Source organism: Leptonychotes weddellii, chromosome 5 (assembly GCF_054177405.1).
Source record: "Leptonychotes weddellii isolate Sample4059 chromosome 5, ASM5417740v2, whole genome shotgun sequence".
Lineage (NCBI taxonomy): Eukaryota > Metazoa > Chordata > Mammalia > Carnivora > Phocidae > Leptonychotes > Leptonychotes weddellii.
The window spans coordinates 15,101,918-15,118,956 of NC_138373.1; the positions used below are offsets into that span (position 1 = coordinate 15,101,918).

The window sequence follows — 17,039 nt, forward strand, 5'->3', positions numbered from 1 at the left end:
CAGGCGCCATGTTTGATATGATCAAGGAATGGCGCCCTTAAGAGCATCCAGTGACAACTGAAGCCAGGATGTCGCCATATTTTCTGAAGACACCTTCCGGGTCCCTTAACCCGGCTGTCTTAAGTCCAAGCTGCCGTGAAGTGAATAAACACCGAGGGGTTTTGTTTGTCCCCATCACAACCCCCGAATCCCTCGCAGCCAATCCCTGCTACCTCGGTGCCCTCGACTGCGTTCGGACGCCAAGGCTGGGCGGGGCCCCGACCTCCGGAGCCCTTGCTGTGGACGACGAAAGCTGAGGCCGCGTGCGGGGAGGCGGTGGCCTCGGGGACAAGGCGGCCGCTACTCGGGGCCGGGAGGCCCCATGGCGCCGCCCCCAGCCCCGCTTCTGGCGCTGAGACCGGGGGAGACCGGGCCTGGTTACAAGAAGCCCGGGGCCGTGAGCTTCGCGGACGTGGCCGTGTACTTCTCCCCGGAGGAGTGGGGCTGTCTGCGGCCCGCGCAGAGGGCCCTGTACCGGGACGTGATGCGGGAGACCTACGGCCACCTGGGCGCGCTCGGTGAGGCCCCGGGTCAGAGCCCCCCTCCTCCTTCACTGGGGTTCACAGGGGAGATGACATGAGGACCGAGATGATTGTGAGCCCTAATCCCACACTATTCCACCAACAGCACCAGCCACCTCCATTCCCAGGGCTTCAAGTTAGGGAGTGCTTCCACCTGGCATCCGCTTCCTTCAAGCAGGAGCATTGCAGACCCTGTCCAGGTTGAGCCTAAGTTCTGAGGAGGTGCCCTTACCCTGGCAGGGGGATGCCATCTACCCAGGACAGCCTCTCAGGCCAGCACTGTGATCCCTGTTCTCTCCCAGGATTCCCAGGCCCCAAACCAGCCCTCATCTCTTGGATGGAACAGGAGAGTGAGGCTTGGAGCCCCGCCGCCCAGGATCCTGAGGAGGGGGAAAGCCTGGGAGGAGCTCTGAGAGGTGAGGGATTGTCCCAAGTCTCCCCCCACTTGGCGCTCCAGGGCTTCCTGTCTCACAAAATTTTCCTTTGGATCCCCACTTTCAGCAACCCTAAAGGAATTAAAGAGCCCTACCCCCCCCCCCCCCACGGCCCATGTTGGATACTAAAGGAGGAAAGAAGGCAGACCTGGTACAAGTTTTCAGAACTTGGGACAGTTAGTCATTTTAGGACCAGATTAGGAGAATCAGGAACCCAAGTCCCAGACTCAGGTTTCTAGGGCCCTCTTGGAGAAAACACCACTCATTCTCCCCTTTTCAAGAACGACTAAAACCCCCTAGGAATGGAAGCAGCTTCAGGTCCTCCTTTCACATTCCTCAAGCAAGGCAAAGTGGTACAAGAGGAAATGCCCACTAATCAACAGGGTGGCTCTTCTCCCCTCACCATCCCCTAGCAGAGTGATCTTGAGCAAATATGTTTCCTCATCTGCAGAAGTCTTATCCTATAAAAAATCGAGCAAACACAATAATACTAGCTATTGTTTTATTGAGCATTTACTAAACGCCTAACATGCTTCTCCTGATTTAATCCTCCTAACCCTGTGAAGTAAAGAAACCATCGATTCCCATTTGAAACATGAGAGGCAAGGCCCGGATAAGTCACTCTTAGGAGATGTGAACCGTATTTATCATCCTGCAAAGCCTGTGTGTCAATTGCTGGGCAGGACTTTTCTGCCACTTCCCGAAGTATAAGAACCCTATAACCTGAGATGGTGTAAGCAAATGTGTTTTAAAATGTACCTTGGGGGGCGCCTGGGTGGCTCAGTCGTTAAGCGTCTGCCTTCGGCTCAGGTCATGATCCCAGAGTCCTGGGATCGAGCCCCGCATCGGGCTCCCTGCTCCGCGGGAGGCCTGCTTCTCCCTCTCCTGCTCCCCCTGCTTGTGTTCCCTCTCTCGCTGTCTCTCTCTCTGTGTCAAATAAATAAATAAAATCTTAAAAAAAAAATGTATCTTGGGACGCCTGGGTGGCTCAGTCGGCTGAGGTCATGATCCCAGGGTCCTGGGATGAGTCCCGCATCGCATCAGTCTCCCTCTCTCTCTGCCTGCCGTTCCCCTCCCTTGTGTTCTCTGTCAAATAAATACATAAAATCTTTAAAAAATAAAATGTATCTTAATTCCCGTTTCCCAGGAGACACCCCAAACAAGAAGGAAGAGGCACCGCAGGAAGGGCCAGGAGCCAAGGGACCCAGAAAGCCTCCCGGGAAGGAGCCTTCTAGAGAGCTGGTTAAACACAGCCCTGACTGGACCATCGGACAATTTTCGGCCAGAGCACAGCGGCCCACCAGTGCTGCCTGCAGCCAGAGCACAGGCGTGCAGCCGTCGGGCCCGGCGCCCGGCCTGGGCACACAGGACAGCCAGCGGCGACATGTGTGTGCGGACTGTGGCCGCCGCTTCACCTACCCCTCACTGCTGGTCAGCCACCGGCGGATGCACTCGGGGGAGCGGCCCTTCCCCTGCCCGGAGTGTGGCATGCGCTTCAAGAGGAAGTTTGCCGTGGAGGCGCACCAGTGGATCCACCGCTCCTGCTCGGGGGGGCGGCGGGGCCGGAGGCCTGGGATCCGGGCTGTGCCTCGGGCTCCGGTGAGGGGTGACCGGGACCCTCCCGTGCTGTTCCGACACTACCCGGACATCTTTGAGGAGTGCGGGTGAGCTGCCCCCACAGCCTGGGGTTGAGCCTGACCTTGGACTGCCTGAGCCCTGAGGGAGGCTCTGGAGGCAGGGATTTGGGAACCGAAATTCATCCCTTGGGCTTCCCTCAAGGATCCCTCAAGTTTCAAAACTTGTAAAAAGAAAAGTGCCTGTAAAGATGCAAATAGATTATACTTGACACTACTCCCCCCAGTCTTTCTAAAAAAAAAAAAAAAAAGAAGAAGAGAGTGAGATGCTGGACTTTTCTCAAAGTGTTAATCTCAGCAGCAGGTGCAACCAAGATCTTACCGTTGTCTCAAAAACCTTCCCTTGCTGCTTCTGTACATCAGAGGCAAATGCTGAGGGGACTAAGGCCTGAGGAGGGCTCCCCCCGCTCCGGGACCCAGGGCATGCTCAGGCCCCGGCTAGCTGACAGGAGCAGGGAGCCTGGGAAGTGAAGTGGGTGGAAAGAGTACAGAAGCACAGATCTAGTCTCTGCAACTTGTCCCCAGGCACAGCTTGCAAGTCACATGCCGTCCCTGAGCCTCAGCTCCCTCATCTGTAAAATAAAGATTAAAAATATCTACCTCAACGGGTTACTGTGAAGGCTGAAATTTTAACAAGATAGTATGTAGGACAGAGTCAATGTGCAATAAACATTTGTTGAAAGAGTGAATTATCGTTGACATTTTATGCTTCCGAAAATGTAAAGAAGCCTGCTAAAGAGGCAGGGCATGGACATCAATAGCCGTATTTTGCAGATGAGTAAACTGAGGCTCTGAGAGAGAAAGTGATTTTCTCAAAGTGTCACTGCCATAAGGCAGCAAAGCTGGAAACTGACACAGTGCCTAGATACCTACCACTTTCTATGGGCAGTCACTTCTGGGCAGAAAACAGAGCAGGGGCTCAGGTGAGGGTGAGGTGAAAACTGGAGTCTGGCCAGGGGCCCAGCCCTGCCTTCCTGGGGGAGTCTCAGCAGGAAATGGAGAGTCCCGCCAAGGCCAGTGACCTTTCACTTAGAAAGTGCCGGCAACATTCAGTGGCCATAGATTGAGTGGCTTCTGTGGGAGCAACTACTAGGTGGTAAGGGAGTTCCGGGATGAGGCAGGCTGATCCCATTCATTCATTCACTCAGCTCTGGGACCCAGGGCATGCTCAGTTTTGTGCTGGGCTCCAGGGACCCTCAGACTCATTCATTCATTCATTCGTTCATTCATTCATTCAGTAAACACCATATGAGGCCTCTGTGGGGTTTTGTGCTGGGCTCCAGGGACACTCAAACTCAGGTCCCATGTTCCATGGTGATTGGGGCTATGCTGGAAGAAGTCCAGAGGCACCACCTAACCCTCCTGGCTGGTGATCCACCAGGAAATGCAGCTTGGAGAAGGAGATGGTTATGCTTCCCATAACATGAGTACGAATTCTTTTTTTTTTTTTTTAAAGATTTTATTTATTTATTTGACAGAGAGATAGAGAGAGAGCACAGATAGAGTGGCAGGCAGAGGGAGAGGGAGAAGCAGGCTCCCCGCCGAGCAGTGAGCCCGATGCGGGGCTCGATCCCAGGGCCCCGGGATCATGACCCGAGCCGAAGGCAGACACTCAACTGACTGAGCCACCCAGGCGCCGCACATGAGTAGGAATTCTAATAGAAATAACAGGAATAGTAGAGTAGGAATTGGTGTGAGGGGAGATTTTCAGGCAAAGGGAGCCTTGTTTCATAGAAAGGATGAAAAATGGGCACAGTGTGGAGTCAGTGCTTGCCCCGCCTCTCTGTGCCTTAGTTTCTTAATCTGTGAAACCTGCATAATAATAGCACCTGCCTCCTAAGAGTGATGTAAGGATTAAATGAGAGAATACCGAAGAAGGCCTTGCACGTTAGTGTTTAATAAACACTGGTTACTGTTATTCTAAAAGAATATAAAAGAGTATGTGAGGAGGACAAAGAGGAGACATGGGCAGATCTCCTGAATCAAGGAAGGTTTCCTGGAGGAGGAGGTTCAAACTGGCCTTGAAGGATGGGAAAGATTTCAACCAGGTTAGGCATGTATAGGGAATGGTCAGCAGTGCCACCTGAGTGAAACATAAAGAACTAGGTAAAGGGTCATAGAAGACACATGCAGCAATCTGGGAAGGCCCAAGATCCCTGAAGGAGGGCTTGAGGTTTACCCAGTAGGCACTGAGGAGCCATAGACAGGTCTTGAACAGGAGCAGGGCTATTTGACCAGTTCTGTCCGAAGATGTGACTTGTGCAGGAGACTAGACTAGAGATCTGTTGGGCATCTGCTCCCAGGTAGAGGTGAGCAGGAGCTGGGACCAGGCTAAAAAGCAACACTTTTTCTTGCAGTTGCCCTTGTTTGCTGACCTCGGGTTTGGGGAGAAAGATATTGAGGACAGGCTTCTGCCACAGAATCTGCATGGCTCAGTGACTGACAATAGGAGCTGTGAACAAGTACGTCCCAGGGGGTTCAAGCATGGCGAGCTGGAGTAAGGGAGCCTGAGGGCCTGGCGAGGGGCAATCAGTCAGGAGTGGGACAGTGTGGAGGACAAGCGATGACCAGTACTGGAGAGGGGTGAGGCGAAGAGAAGGTAGAACTGGAGAGGAGAGGCACCATGAGGGAGGGGGGAGCAGAACCCGGCATAGTGTATCAGGCAGAGTTGCCCAGGTCAGCATACGGCACAGAGTGAGTGCTGTCTGCTTTCTTTCGCGTTTATCCATTTAACAAATACCTACTAAGCATCTGCCATGTACCAGGCACTACTCTGTGTGCCAAGATAGAGCATGGAAAACAGACATAGGAACTGTTTTGGAGCTTATGTTCGAGAAGGGTGGGGTAAAGCAAGGGATAAGCCAGCACATAAGTAAGACAGACAAGTGGGGCACCTGGGTGGCTCAGTCAGTTAAGCATCTGCCTTTGGCCCGGGTCATGATCCCGGGGTCCTGGGATCGAGCCCCATGTAGGGCTCCCTGATCAGCGGGGAGCCTACTTCTCCCTCTCCCCCTGCTCGTGCTCTTTCTCACTCTCTTAAATAAATAAATAAATAAATAAATAAATAAATAAATAAAAATAGATAAACTTTCCCCCCCAAAAAGTAAAACAGACAAGTGATAAGCCAGCGCAAGTCAGACAAGTTATTATAATTGTAAATAATAAGTACCACCCAAGTACTAAAACAGAGGATGTCCTCAAAGTGCCCGTTGCAGACAGGTACTTAGGCCAGGTCTTGGTGCGGAGCGGAGGAGACATCTGAACTGAGATCCAAATGATGAGAAGGAGCCAAGGCTAAACAGGGGTCAGGTGGCAGGATGTGGGAGTGGGGGAGGGTTTCAGAGGCTGGGAGTTGGGGGGGGCAGTGATTCCAGACAGAGGCAATAGCAGGTGCCATGCTCTGAGGTAGGGGTAAGTTTGGGTGAGGTGCAGAAAGGACCCTGGTGGCTGGACTGAGGAACTGAGTGGAGCAGAATCACAGATGAGCTTGGAGGAGGGGGAAGGGAGCAGATCAGAGAACTCTAGCTTGCCACGATGTCAAGTCTGGGTTTGATTCTAAACATACTGGAAAGCCACTGGGTCGTGTTTGTTGTTGCCTTGTGGTAAAATATACGTAACAAAATTTACCATTTTAAGTATTTTTTTTTAACTATACAGTTTAGTGGCATAAAGTACAATCATGTTGTGTGCATCCATCAGCCCTCTCTAGAACTTTTCCATCTTCCCCAGCTGAAACCCTGTACCCATTAAACACTAAGTCCCCACTCCTCCTTTCTCCAGTCCTTGGCAACCACCATTCTATTTTCTCTCTCTATGAGTCTGACTATTCTAGGGACCTCATATAAACCCCCGGGAGGTTTCAAGCAGAGTGGCAAGGTGATGTGACTGGCAAACCCACTCTGGTTGCTCTGAGAATGGACTGCAGCGGGCAAGCGGAGGGCAGATGGAGTACAGAAGGCCGGACGTAAACACTGGGAGCTGAAGGGACAGGACCTGTCTGTGGGCTGGATGTGGGGCTGAGAGCCTCAGAGGAGCCAGGAATGATGATAAGATTTTTGGCTGAGTGAGGAGGAGGATGGAGGGGCCAGTTCCTGGGGTGGCCCAGGGTTGGGAGGCGGTGACAGGGTGGGACCGCAGCATTTTAGACCTGGAAGGGAGCTTTTGGGAGCTGCCTGGCTCAAAGGTTTAAGCAGGGTTTAGGAAGCTGTGGGTGGAATAGGTTTCTTTGCTGAGGAGATTCTCCAGGGAACATGGGGAAGAATGTTTGATTCTTTCCACAAGCTTTCACGTAAATACTGTTGCACAGATTACGCTCTGAGAAAGGCTGAGGCCCAGAAAGGGGAAGGCCCTTACTTAAGATCACACAGTTGAAGTAGTCAGAGGCAGGCCTGGAACCCAAATCTCCGGATTTCTCAGTGGATGTTCTTGCTCTTTTCACTACACCAGGCTGCAGTGTCGATGGATGGGAAAGGCAAAAGGCTGGAGGCCCAGAGATCAGCCAGGCCACCCAGGCCTAAATCAGCAAGAGCCTGATTTAGAGGAGCCCACTGGTGAGAGCTGCAACAGGGTACCTTTTGTGAAGCCCGTCCTCACCCTTCCCCCAGGGCAATTTCACATACCTTCTAAACACCTGAATGACATTTTTTTTTTTTTTGCCATGACATGACCCTTAAACACAACCCTTTTACTTACTTTCAGTACTTACCATAGCTCATCATTTAAGGTTTTTTTTCTCTTTACATTTACATGACAGCATGGAATCGTATAGGTGACCAGAAGCAGCTCTTCTGACCTTCCAGGCTGCTGCTCCATGTCATGCCGCACATTTCAACTGCATCTTGGTAGCCTGGCTTAAAATCCTACCTCGCCCTGTGGTTGCTGAGATTGGACCTTCAATTATTCAAAGCATTACAGCATGGGTTCTGGAGTTAAGACTGCCTGGGTTTGAATCCTGGCTTCACCACTTACTAGCTGGGTGGTCTGGGGCAAGGTCACCGCTCTGTGCCTCAGTTTCCTGATCCAGAAGGATACTTATCTCTGAGGGATTGTGAGAGTTCAATGAGTTAACAGGCAGAAGCACTTAGAACAGTCTGGTATATACTAAGTGATCAAGTAAGGTAAACTAATATGATTAATGTCTTAGATCTATCACAGAACCAACTGCATCCCTTGCATAGTCGGCCATTGTTCTCTTAGAGGAGCTTTGACTTGGGAAGTCTGGGGGCACCTTCAAACCGAGTGTTAAAACAAATAAGTCAGGGCCGCCTGGGTGGCTCAGATGGTTAAGCTCAGGTCATGATCTCAGGGTCCTGGGATCGAGTCCCACATCGGGCTCCCTGCTCCTTGGGAGCCTGCTTCTCGATCTGCCTCTCTCTCTCTCATGAATAAATAGATAAAATCTTTAAAAAAAAAAACAACAAATAAGTCAGGTGATTCAGTAACTCATCTACTTTTTATACAATCATCACTTAAATGGAGAATGGAGTTCATTTTCACAAGGTCAGCAGGGGTCAGTACATTGAAAGTCTTCAGTTGCTTTCCTGGAACAGGCCTGGAGGAGGCAGCGCGAGATGGTGAAAAAGGCTGAATTTAGGGGTCTGAAGAGGCTCTGTCAACTAATGGGCTGCCTGACCTTGGTAACGACCAGGCTTCAGTTTCCTCTTCTGTCAAAGAGCTGAACTCTAAGGCATTCAGAGGCATTCGGTCTAGTGTCCTCGGTTAAAGAGCTAGCAAATGTATGGAGATAGCAGATAGGCAGACAGGCTGTATCTGGAGTATTATGTTCTAGAAACTCATAATAGAAGAAAAGGGTGGGGGAGGAGACGTCACAGAATATTATTCTGTACCTTGTAAACGTAAAAAAGTTGAGAAATAAACTAGCTTGCCAAAAAGAAATTTTCTTTTAAGACCAGGTCATTGAGTGGGCTTTCTGAAGGGGACTGGGAGGGAGTCGCCAGGCCGAGAGCCCCGAGTACCGGCCCCTTTCCCCCTCTCTCGGACCCCTAGCAGCCGGCTGCGCTCACGCACCCGAGCCCCCTCCCTTTCCCCCCTGCCGAACCTGAGCACGGACGCCGAAGCGGCCGCGGCCATCTTAACTGTGGGCAAGAGGCGCTTCCCAAGGCGGCTTGCGGAACAGCAGAGGACAGCTCGAGAGAGAAATAAACCAGGTCATCAATACCAGACCCGTAGTGACGCTGTTAAATGCTTCTCTAAAACTGAAAAACACTGAAATGCCACCATCTTTTCTGAGGGCGCCTTCATTTTCTTGGTCGTGGAACCACCGAGTTCGCGTAACCGGCCGTTTCTAGCTGTCCTACAGCGGCCCCACCCGAGGCTACTGGCCGGCCGCCTAGGCCCGGAAGAATCTAGCTCCCTGGAGGCCGAATGCTGGGCGTCCCCTCCCCGGTGCAGGGGTGCTGGTGGGGAGGGGCGTTTGGGTCCCTGGCCCAGGCCCGCCGAGGCCCATATGCCTAGACCTGACGCGGGAGACCGATAGCCAACCCGGATCTCTGAAAAGGGAAGGGGGCGGGTGGGATGCGCAGGTCTGAGTGCCCCAGACTCGCCCCCACTCCTGCCCTCAGATGACTTCGTTTCCCGTGACCCCCGCCAGATCGGCCCAACTGAAATTTACAGCGGAGCCTCTTTGGCCAGGCTCTTCCCTGGTTCCCCAGGACTTCTGCAACAAGTTCAGAACCTGTGTACCACAGTGTGAAAGCTTGCTAACCTCCAATTCAAACCCAGTCTCTCCCTACAGGCGAATGATCCCACTGGCTGCAGCTACAAGGAATCTTTGGGTTGTTTTTTTTTCTTTTTTAATGATTTTATTTATTTATTTGACAGAGACACAGAGAGAGAGGGAACACAAGCAGGGGGAGTGGGAGAGGGAGAAGCAGGCTCCCCGCTGAGCAGGGAGCCCTGGACACACATCTGGCTTAATGAGTCTAATCTAACATCTTTCAATGCCCTTCTCAAATGCGGTAAGAGTTTCCTCCTGGAGCTCTTCTGCCCCAAGCAGGAAGTCTCAGCTGCAGCTCTTTGTCTAGCTCTCTAACTGCCTGAAGGTCTCTGCACCTTTGCCCCCAGAGCTCAGAGGTGGCTTTCTCCCTTAGTGTAAACTTAGAGCTTAATGTAAACTTAGAGTAGGAACCTTATCTTGGTTCACCAATGTCTACCAACACCTAGAACATCTAGAACAATGCCTGCCACACAAACAATGCCCAATATGTTTTCATCAAATGAATGAACGAAGAATTGTTTATTGAGTGATTAGCGTTCTTCTCCAAGATTCCAGAGCCCAAACCAGCTCTCATCTCCTGGGTAGAAAAGATGGCCCAGCTGTGGAGGGCAGATGCTCAGGATCCCCAGGTGGATGCCCGAGAGAAAGAAAGATGAGAAGTGGGGGTAATGTTCCAGGTCCAGCTGGAAGGGAAAATGTTTTGTTGAACAAGAAACACCATCTAGGGACGCCTGGGTGGCCTGTCAGTCGGTTAAGCGTCTGCCTTCGGCTCCGGTCATGATCCCAGCGTCCTGGGATCGAGTCCCGCATCGGGCTACTTGCTCAGCGGGGAGTCTGCCTCTCCCTCTCCATCTGCCTCTCCCCCCACCCCGCTCATGCTCTCTCTCAAATAAATAAATAAAATCTTTAAAAAAAGAAAGAAAGAGGGGCGCCTGGGTGGCTCAGTTGGTTAGGCGACTGCCTTCGGCTCAGGTCATGATCCTGGAGTCCCGGGATCAAGTCCCGCATCGGGCTCCCTGCTCGGCAGGGAGTCTGCTTCTCCCTCTGACCCTCCTCCCTCTCATGCTCTCTGTCTCTCATTCTCTCTGTCTCAAATAAATAAATAAAATCTTTAAAAAAAAAATAAAAAAATAAAAATAAAAAAAGAAAGAAAGAAACACCATCTACATGTTCCTTACTAACTTTTTGCTGGCCTGAATTTATGATACCGACTGGAGACTAGAATCTTGACCTTCTCTTTTTCACTTAATTGAGGCATCCATGGGTCCCAAGGTCAGGTCACACTGTACAAATCATCCAAACTCTAGGTCAGTGGCAATGTGTGAGTTCAAGTTTAGGATGGAAGCAGTTCACCTTTCTGTCTCTAGGTGCCCGTGCCTTGTAAGAGCCGTTTCTCTGGTTGAGGGTGTCTCTTTGCGTTGGTCCTGAAGTGGGAATGTCCCTGACTTGCCGTGACCCCCTCAATTGGTCAACACAGTCTAGGTGGGTGCTTCCAGGGGCTAGGCACCCATCTGAGGTTGTGAAAGTTGATTCTGTCACCTAAACACTGAGTAGAGTTTGACTGAACAGGGCAAAAATTAAGTTTTGAATCTGCTTTGTTTCAAAACAGCCACTCAGAAAAATGATACATTTGGAAGAAGCCAGCAGAAGGAGTCTACAGGGGAGTTGTCGTGAGCCCCTGGGGTCAGAGACACTAGCTTGGTCTCTGCGCCTGTGGTCAAAGCACCCCAGGCAGACAGGCCTTTCCCAAGCCCCAACTCTACACCCAGCCTCCGTGCCTGGAACTCACACAGCACCCTGCCCCGAGTACAGGCATGCTCTGCCATGACGTTTCACCTGACTCAGGGCATTCTGGAGAGGGGCCCTTTGCCTGCACGTAGCGTGGCACTTGTTTCTGCCACAGCTGTACCTCTCGTGCTACCTGCTGACTCTCACAGGCAAGCTGTCCTATCCCTGTCCCCAGTGTGGAAGTTGCTTCAGCCAGGGGCCCACCAGTAGACCCCAGGGCCAGCCTGGTGCCGTGGACCTCAAGCGCTGACACACAGGTGTGAGCTCTGACCCGGGCTCTTCCTCAGGAGTGTCCAGACCCCTCTGTGAGTTTCCAGCACTGCCCAGAGCTCTTCCAGGCCTATGTGTGAGAGGCATCACTGTGAGGGGTGGGCACTGACAGATGATAAAACGCCATTACTCTGACTGAAAAAAAATTTGTTTTCTTGTGTCCTTCAGGGGCCGGAGGCTAGGAGTAGCTAGGGCTCAGTCAAGTCCCTGGGCAAATCTGCATCCTTACCTTTTTCCAGGCTTTTCATCTTTTCCTTTCCCCTTTCTGCTTTGATCACCTCTACTTGCCCAGCTCCTCTGGTGTGGGGGAGAAGCATCCAGCAGATACAAGGTGCTAGGCAGAAGCCTCAGGAAGACCTCTGGAAGGAGGCAAGCGGAGAGAAGCTCCAGACTAGCCCCCAGACCTGGTGAAGGGAGGTGTGGAATGCAGTGATTTAGCCGGCCAAAGGAAAATTATCAAGTCTTTTTAGGGTAGGGTATTTATGAAGGCATGTGGGGACGCAGAGTAAGCCGTCAATACATGTGTGGAGTGAGAGAAGGAGGTTGGAGATAGAAATGATAGGGAGAGTGGGTGCCATTCGCTTCTAAAGACCCCAGGAGGAGCAGGCTGCGGGAAGAAAGGGATGACGAGTTCAGTGGGAGCCATGCCTAGTGCGAAGTTCTAGTGGGGATTCGTGCAGGGGCAAGGGGGCAGGTGGCTCTGTGATCAGGAGCTTAGGAGCCAGGCTTGAGCTAGAGGTAAACAGATGTTCGAGAGGCCTCCTGCAGGGCATGTGCGGAGAAAGTAAGAAAGTAAGGTTGCAGAAAGTGGGTCCTTCCGACTTTTACAGACCTTACCCTATCCCCCCTCCCAGCCGCCCCCACGATCTCCTGAAATAGAAGCTCCCAGAACTGCAGGCTCGAAGAAGCTCCCAGTAGAGACGGTTCTCTTTTACCCACTACATTTTTCTCCTCTCAACACTGGGGAAAGTGCGCTGTCACCCAGTGACGGGCCGAAACCCAGGAACCCACTTACGAACGGCCCGGCGACGAAGAGTAGCGTGGAGCTCACGAGGGCAGAGCGGGCCGGCTCAGCCCGCACCCTCCGCCGCGCCCGTCCCGCCTCCAAGCCCGGGCGGGGCTGCGGCTGCGCCTCCCAGCGCGGCGGGCGCGGGCACCTCGCGGGGCAGGGGAGGCCCGCCGCCCCCTCCCGCACTTGTAGCCGTCGCGGCCATTTTGGCTGAGGGCTCGGGGACAAAGCCACCTGGAGACCCCGGGGGAGGCGTCATCTGGGCCCGGTGGCGTAGGAGCAACGTTCGCGCGGCGCGTTGCCGCCATTTCTTTCCGATGCTCTGTGTCCCTTCCGCTCGCGGCTCTTGGTGCTTGACCACCCTGGTGGGCGCTCGAGGGGCGGGCTGCTGCGCTCGCGGCCTTCCGGACCGCGGACCCCGGCCCGGCCCTTGCCATGGCGCCGCCTCCGGCCCCGCTGCCCGCGTGGGAACCGGACGGCGCCGGGCGCGAGCGGAGGGGGCCGGGCGCCGTGAGCTTCGCGGACGTGGCCGTGTACTTCTCCCCCGAGGAGTGGGGCTGTCTGCGGCCCGCGCAGAGGGCCCTGTACCGGGACGTGATGCGGGAGACCTACGGCCACCTGGGCGCGCTCGGTGAGGCCCCGCCGGCTCGCCCGGGCCACCTCCCCGCCCGCCCCGCCCAGCCTCCCGGGCCGGCCCCGGCAGGGGGAGCCCCGAGGTCCGGGAAGCCGGGACGGCGGGGGGCGGCCTCCCGGCAGCGCGGGGTTTGCGTTCTCCTCCCCCAGGGTTCCGAGGCGCCAAGCCAGCTCTCATCTCCTGGGTGGAGGAAGAGGCCGACCTGTGGGGCCCGGCTGCCCGGGATCCGGAGGTGGGAGAATGTCTGACAGAAGCAGACGCAGGTGAAGTATTGGGTACTGCGTCTCCCGGGACCGCCTCTGGGCCTGGGCCACCCGGCTGCCCCTCTGCCAGCACCTTCCCTGCTCCTCATTTCCCTCCCCGGGTTGCCTGCCCCGCTGGGGTTACCATGCCGGCCCGTGCCTCGCTGCGGGCTTCAGCCCAGAAAGCGGCTGCGAGGGTGGCCCGGGCTCTGCTGGGGTGCGGATCTGGGCCCCTCACATCCTGTTGGTCTCAGAGCTCTCGAGCTTCACGTCGTCCCTCCTGCCGCTTTCCTACACTCTAGCTTCGCGGCCGCCTCTTGTGTTTTAGCTTCCTGTCTTTTTGTTACGTTTTTGTGGCCGTCTCCTTTCTCGTGTGGGGTCCACTGTTTGTTTCCTTCCTCCAGTTGATCCTTGCACCGCACCCCCTTCCCGTGAGCTTGGCAGTGCCGGCCACGGTCCTGCCTCCCTTGCCCTAACATGTTCCTGCTGCCTGGAGTGTCCTGAGACATCCTCTCCTCCTCCAGGATCCAGCAAGAATGTCCCCTCCGCCCCCATTTCCCCAGCTCTGAGGTAGAACGGAGGGTGTTCCGTGCCTTCCTTCCTTCTTTGTCTTGGTGTCTTTTCTGTCCTCTGCAGTTCAGGAGAATGTGTCCCTCCGAGCTTCCCTGCCTGTACCGAGCGGAGTCCCAGAGGCAGCAGTGGGTCCAGAGGTGGCTGTGTCTAAAAGGCGTCTCTGTCACCATTTGGGGTTTGGCCATAAGAACCAGGGTGAGCCAGGGTCTAAGCTCTCCCCTTACCTCCCAGCAGATTCCAGAAACAAGGAAGAGAAAAGACAAAGAGGAGGGACTGAGGCCCCGGAGAAGAGCCCTTCTGTGCAAGCTCGGCCTCCAACGCACCCTTCTGCTGGCTTCCCTGACAGCTCGGGGCAGCCGGCCAAGGCACCCCGCCGGGGTCGCCCCCCGCTCTGTGCGCATCCCCCTGTCCCAAGAGCCGACCAGCGTCATGGTTGCTACGTGTGCGGGAAGAGTTTTGCCTGGCGTTCCACGCTGGCGGAGCATCTGTACACGCACACGGGGGAGAAGCCCTTCCGTTGCCCCGACTGCGGCAAGGGCTTCAGCCAGGCCTCCTCTCTGAGCAAGCACCGGGCCATCCACCGAGGGGAGCGGCCCCATCGCTGCCTGCACTGCGGCCGGGCCTTCACGCAGCGCTCGGCCCTCACCACTCACCTGCGGGTGCACACGGGCGAGAAGCCCTATGGCTGTGCTGACTGCGGCCGCTGCTTTAGCCAGAGCTCTGCCCTCTACCAGCACCAGCGGGTCCACAGTGGCGAGACTCCCTTCCCCTGCCCGGACTGTGGCCGCGCCTTTGCCCACGCATCAGACCTTCGGCGCCACATACGCACCCACACGGGCGAGAAGCCCTACCCGTGCCCAGAGTGTGGGCGCTGTTTCCGACAGAGCTCCGAAATGGCAGCCCATCGGCGTACCCACAGCGGCGAACGCCCCTACCCCTGTCCTCAGTGTGGCAGGTGCTTTGGCCAGAAGTCAGCCATGGCCAAGCACCAGTGGGTCCACAGGCCTGGTGCCGGGGGGCACAGGGGCCGGGGTGCCGGTGCATTGCCTGTGCCTCTGGCCCCTGGCCAAGGGGACCGGGACCCACCTGTGGGCTTCCGGCACTACCCAGAAATATTCCAGGAGTGTGGGTGATGGTCCTAAAGATGTCAAGGCGAGGGGTGAAGATCTAGACATTGCCTGAGGCCCAGGTTGGGCTCAGGGGCCTGAACCTCTGTGGCAGCTCCAGGGAGGTCACACAATTCCAGGCAAGAGGTGGACCTGGGGGATGAGGACCCTCTTATCTTAGGCCTTCACGAGCTTGATCTGCTGACACCTTGCTCCCTACTGTCCCAGACTCTAGAAGCCCCCTCTGCTCCGTTAGGGCTGAGGTAAGCACCTGCACGAGACCTCCGCTGTGGGGACGAAAAGGCTGTTTCTCCACTTAGACATGTGAAGAGGATTGAGGTAGAAGGGAAGTTCGCTGTATCGGTTGTCTTTACTGCAGGCGTTAAAAACTGACGGCCTTGTACTGAATCTGGCTCGTGGCAACCTTTTACAAATTATCTTGGGTCCAACCAGCATTTAAAAATGTTACAAATCATGGTTAAGACTTAAAAGGATATTTCACACAAAAATTCAGGTTTCTGGCCTCTTGAAAAATTCAGGGATTTGGCAACTCGACCCGAGCTCCCACAAAGGAAAGGGTGGCAGGAAGCGCAGGGCAGCTGTTCAGCCTGCCCACCAGCCCTTCCCGGCTTGCCACCAGCGTTAGCTGGCCCTCGTCCTCGCTTGTCCGTGTCCCCAGTGCAGCAGGCCCTCTCCATCGGGCATTTTCCCCTTGTTTACGTGACCCGTTGGGCTCCTGTAGTCATTTGAGTTTGCAGACTGGTGGATAGCATTCATGTTCTATTTTATTTTTTATTTATTTTTATTTTTTTTTAAGATTTCATTTATTTATTTGACAGAGAGAGCGAGAGAGCAGAAGCAGGGGGAACAGTAGAGGGAGAGGGAGAAGCAGGGAGCCCAGTGTGGGGCTCAATCCTAGGACCCTGGGATCACGACCTGAGCCGAAGGCAGACGCTTAACCTTCTGAGCCACCCAGGCGCCCCACATTCATGTTGTCCTGACCCAGGGATTCAGGTTGACAGCACCCGTGTGAAAGGGCAGGAGAAGAGAAGGAAACGCAGGCTTTATTTCAGATGTCTGCTTGTATCACGTTCTCTGGTTTACAAAGTACTGTCTTGTCCATCAGCTTGGACCTTGTCCACGTAGCTTGGAAAGGACAGCCCAGTCAGGAAGAGGCTGTCAGGACTCTGTATTTTGCCCCAAACCGAGAGGTATCTCTGCCACACCACGATAGGCCTCTTGGCTAACCGGCAGTTCCTGGTTTTGAAGAGGAAGGCTCTGAGTGTGCCCTCCAGTCCTCCTTGAGCCTCCCTGGGAGAGCCCTACTGCTTGGGCCTTAGCCACCAGCCAGCCAGCCAGCCAGCCAGGAGGGCCTCATCACATTTTTGACCTGGAAGAGATCTTAGCTTTTCTATCCTTTTGCATTTGGGGACTCAGACTGGGGAAGGCCAAACGACCCATCCAAGGTCACATACAGAGTGAGTGAGCCTCCAGGGTTCTTGGTGTACTGCTGTCTTTACCACACCACGCTTGAGTTCCTTGCCCGTGTCTCAGCCAGGGTTCTGGAGCAATCTGCTCCCTCCCTACGACAGCTCCCAAGCAATGACCTGGACTAGGGACAGAGCAACCCAGTGTCAGTGAGGCCCACTTACAAGATGATAGGACAGCCACACAGCAAAGCAAGGCAAGGGGGAAACCAGCCTGAGATGAGAGTTCCGGGGCAAACAGAAGCAAAGCTTGCCTCTTCTCAAGTACCTCCCATCATGAACAAAGAGGGACAAGGCCAAGAACATTTGGGGTTAGTAGCCAAGGGAACTGCTCATCTGTATTCCCAAGCCGTGTCACTTGTGACTCCATTACCCATCAGCCACCCAGTTCCCCTGTGGTCAGGGTCCAGCCTTGTCCCAGTGACGCCGCCACCAGCCACGGGCCGACCCATTCCTGCCTCCTTCACCTTCACTTCAAGGAGTAATAGCAGGGGCTTATGTCTTCTGCCGGTCTGTGCGCACCCGCCTTCTTCACCCAAATCTGCCCCATGTCCTGTCTGGCCTAC

At 54.5% G+C, this 17,039-nt stretch overlaps 2 protein-coding genes and 2 long non-coding RNA genes across 7 annotated transcripts; 2 read left to right on the plus strand and 2 right to left on the minus strand.

Annotated features, from left to right (window-relative positions):
• Positions 1-9: 9 nt before the first annotated feature.
• ZNF688 (zinc finger protein 688) lies at positions 10-3,317 on the plus strand. Of its 2 annotated transcripts, XM_006737973.3 has the most exons (3): positions 10-557; positions 863-976; positions 2,142-3,317. In XM_006737973.3, exons 1-3 carry the CDS (start codon positions 362-364, stop codon positions 2,660-2,662), a joined length of 831 nt encoding a protein of 276 aa, XP_006738036.1. In that variant the 5' UTR covers positions 10-361; the 3' UTR covers positions 2,663-3,317. The 2 variants fall into 2 exon arrangements, with proteins under 2 accessions (XP_006738036.1, XP_030889032.1); XM_031033172.2 differs by lacking the exon at positions 863-976.
• A 2,445-nt stretch (positions 3,318-5,762) lies between these two features.
• LOC145721541 (uncharacterized) lies at positions 5,763-7,093 on the minus strand. Its single transcript, XR_014145272.1, has 2 exons — positions 6,982-7,093; positions 5,763-6,224 (listed from the first exon to the last, which is right to left on the minus strand). It is a non-coding gene; the product is annotated as an uncharacterized LOC145721541 (long non-coding RNA).
• A 2,758-nt stretch (positions 7,094-9,851) lies between these two features.
• LOC145721539 (uncharacterized) lies at positions 9,852-12,539 on the minus strand. Of its 2 annotated transcripts, none has more exons than XR_014145269.1 (2): positions 12,438-12,539; positions 9,852-11,781 (listed from the first exon to the last, which is right to left on the minus strand). It is a non-coding gene; the product is annotated as an uncharacterized LOC145721539 (long non-coding RNA). The 2 variants fall into 2 exon arrangements; XR_014145270.1 differs by having other exon boundaries at positions 9,852-11,826; positions 12,438-12,522.
• A 327-nt stretch (positions 12,540-12,866) lies between these two features.
• LOC102751124 (zinc finger protein 764) lies at positions 12,867-15,495 on the plus strand. 2 transcript variants are annotated; one of them, XM_006737974.3, is made up of 3 exons: positions 12,867-13,062; positions 13,215-13,328; positions 14,112-15,495. In XM_006737974.3, exons 1-3 carry the CDS (start codon positions 12,867-12,869, stop codon positions 15,011-15,013), a joined length of 1,212 nt encoding a protein of 403 aa, XP_006738037.1. In that variant the 3' UTR covers positions 15,014-15,495. The 2 variants fall into 2 exon arrangements, with proteins under 2 accessions (XP_006738037.1, XP_006738038.1); XM_006737975.3 differs by having other exon boundaries at positions 14,115-15,495.
• The last annotated feature ends 1,544 nt before the right edge of the window (positions 15,496-17,039 follow it).

Bases quoted from the DNA above. Each gene is read 5' to 3' on its own strand.
- LOC102751124 (XM_006737974.3), top strand. From the start codon at position 12,867: ATGGCGCCGCCTCCGGCCCCGCTGCCCGCGTGGGAACCGGACGGCGCC. The intron at 13,063-13,214 runs GTGAGGCCCCGC...CTCCTCCCCCAG, and splicing joins CGGCCACCTGGGCGCGCTCG to GGTTCCGAGGCGCCAAGCCA. The intron at 13,329-14,111 runs GTGAAGTATTGG...CTTACCTCCCAG, and splicing joins TCTGACAGAAGCAGACGCAG to CAGATTCCAGAAACAAGGAA.
- ZNF688 (XM_006737973.3), top strand. From the start codon at position 362: ATGGCGCCGCCCCCAGCCCCGCTTCTGGCGCTGAGACCGGGGGAGACC. The intron at 558-862 runs GTGAGGCCCCGG...GTTCTCTCCCAG, and splicing joins CGGCCACCTGGGCGCGCTCG to GATTCCCAGGCCCCAAACCA. The intron at 977-2,141 runs GTGAGGGATTGT...CCCGTTTCCCAG, and splicing joins CCTGGGAGGAGCTCTGAGAG to GAGACACCCCAAACAAGAAG.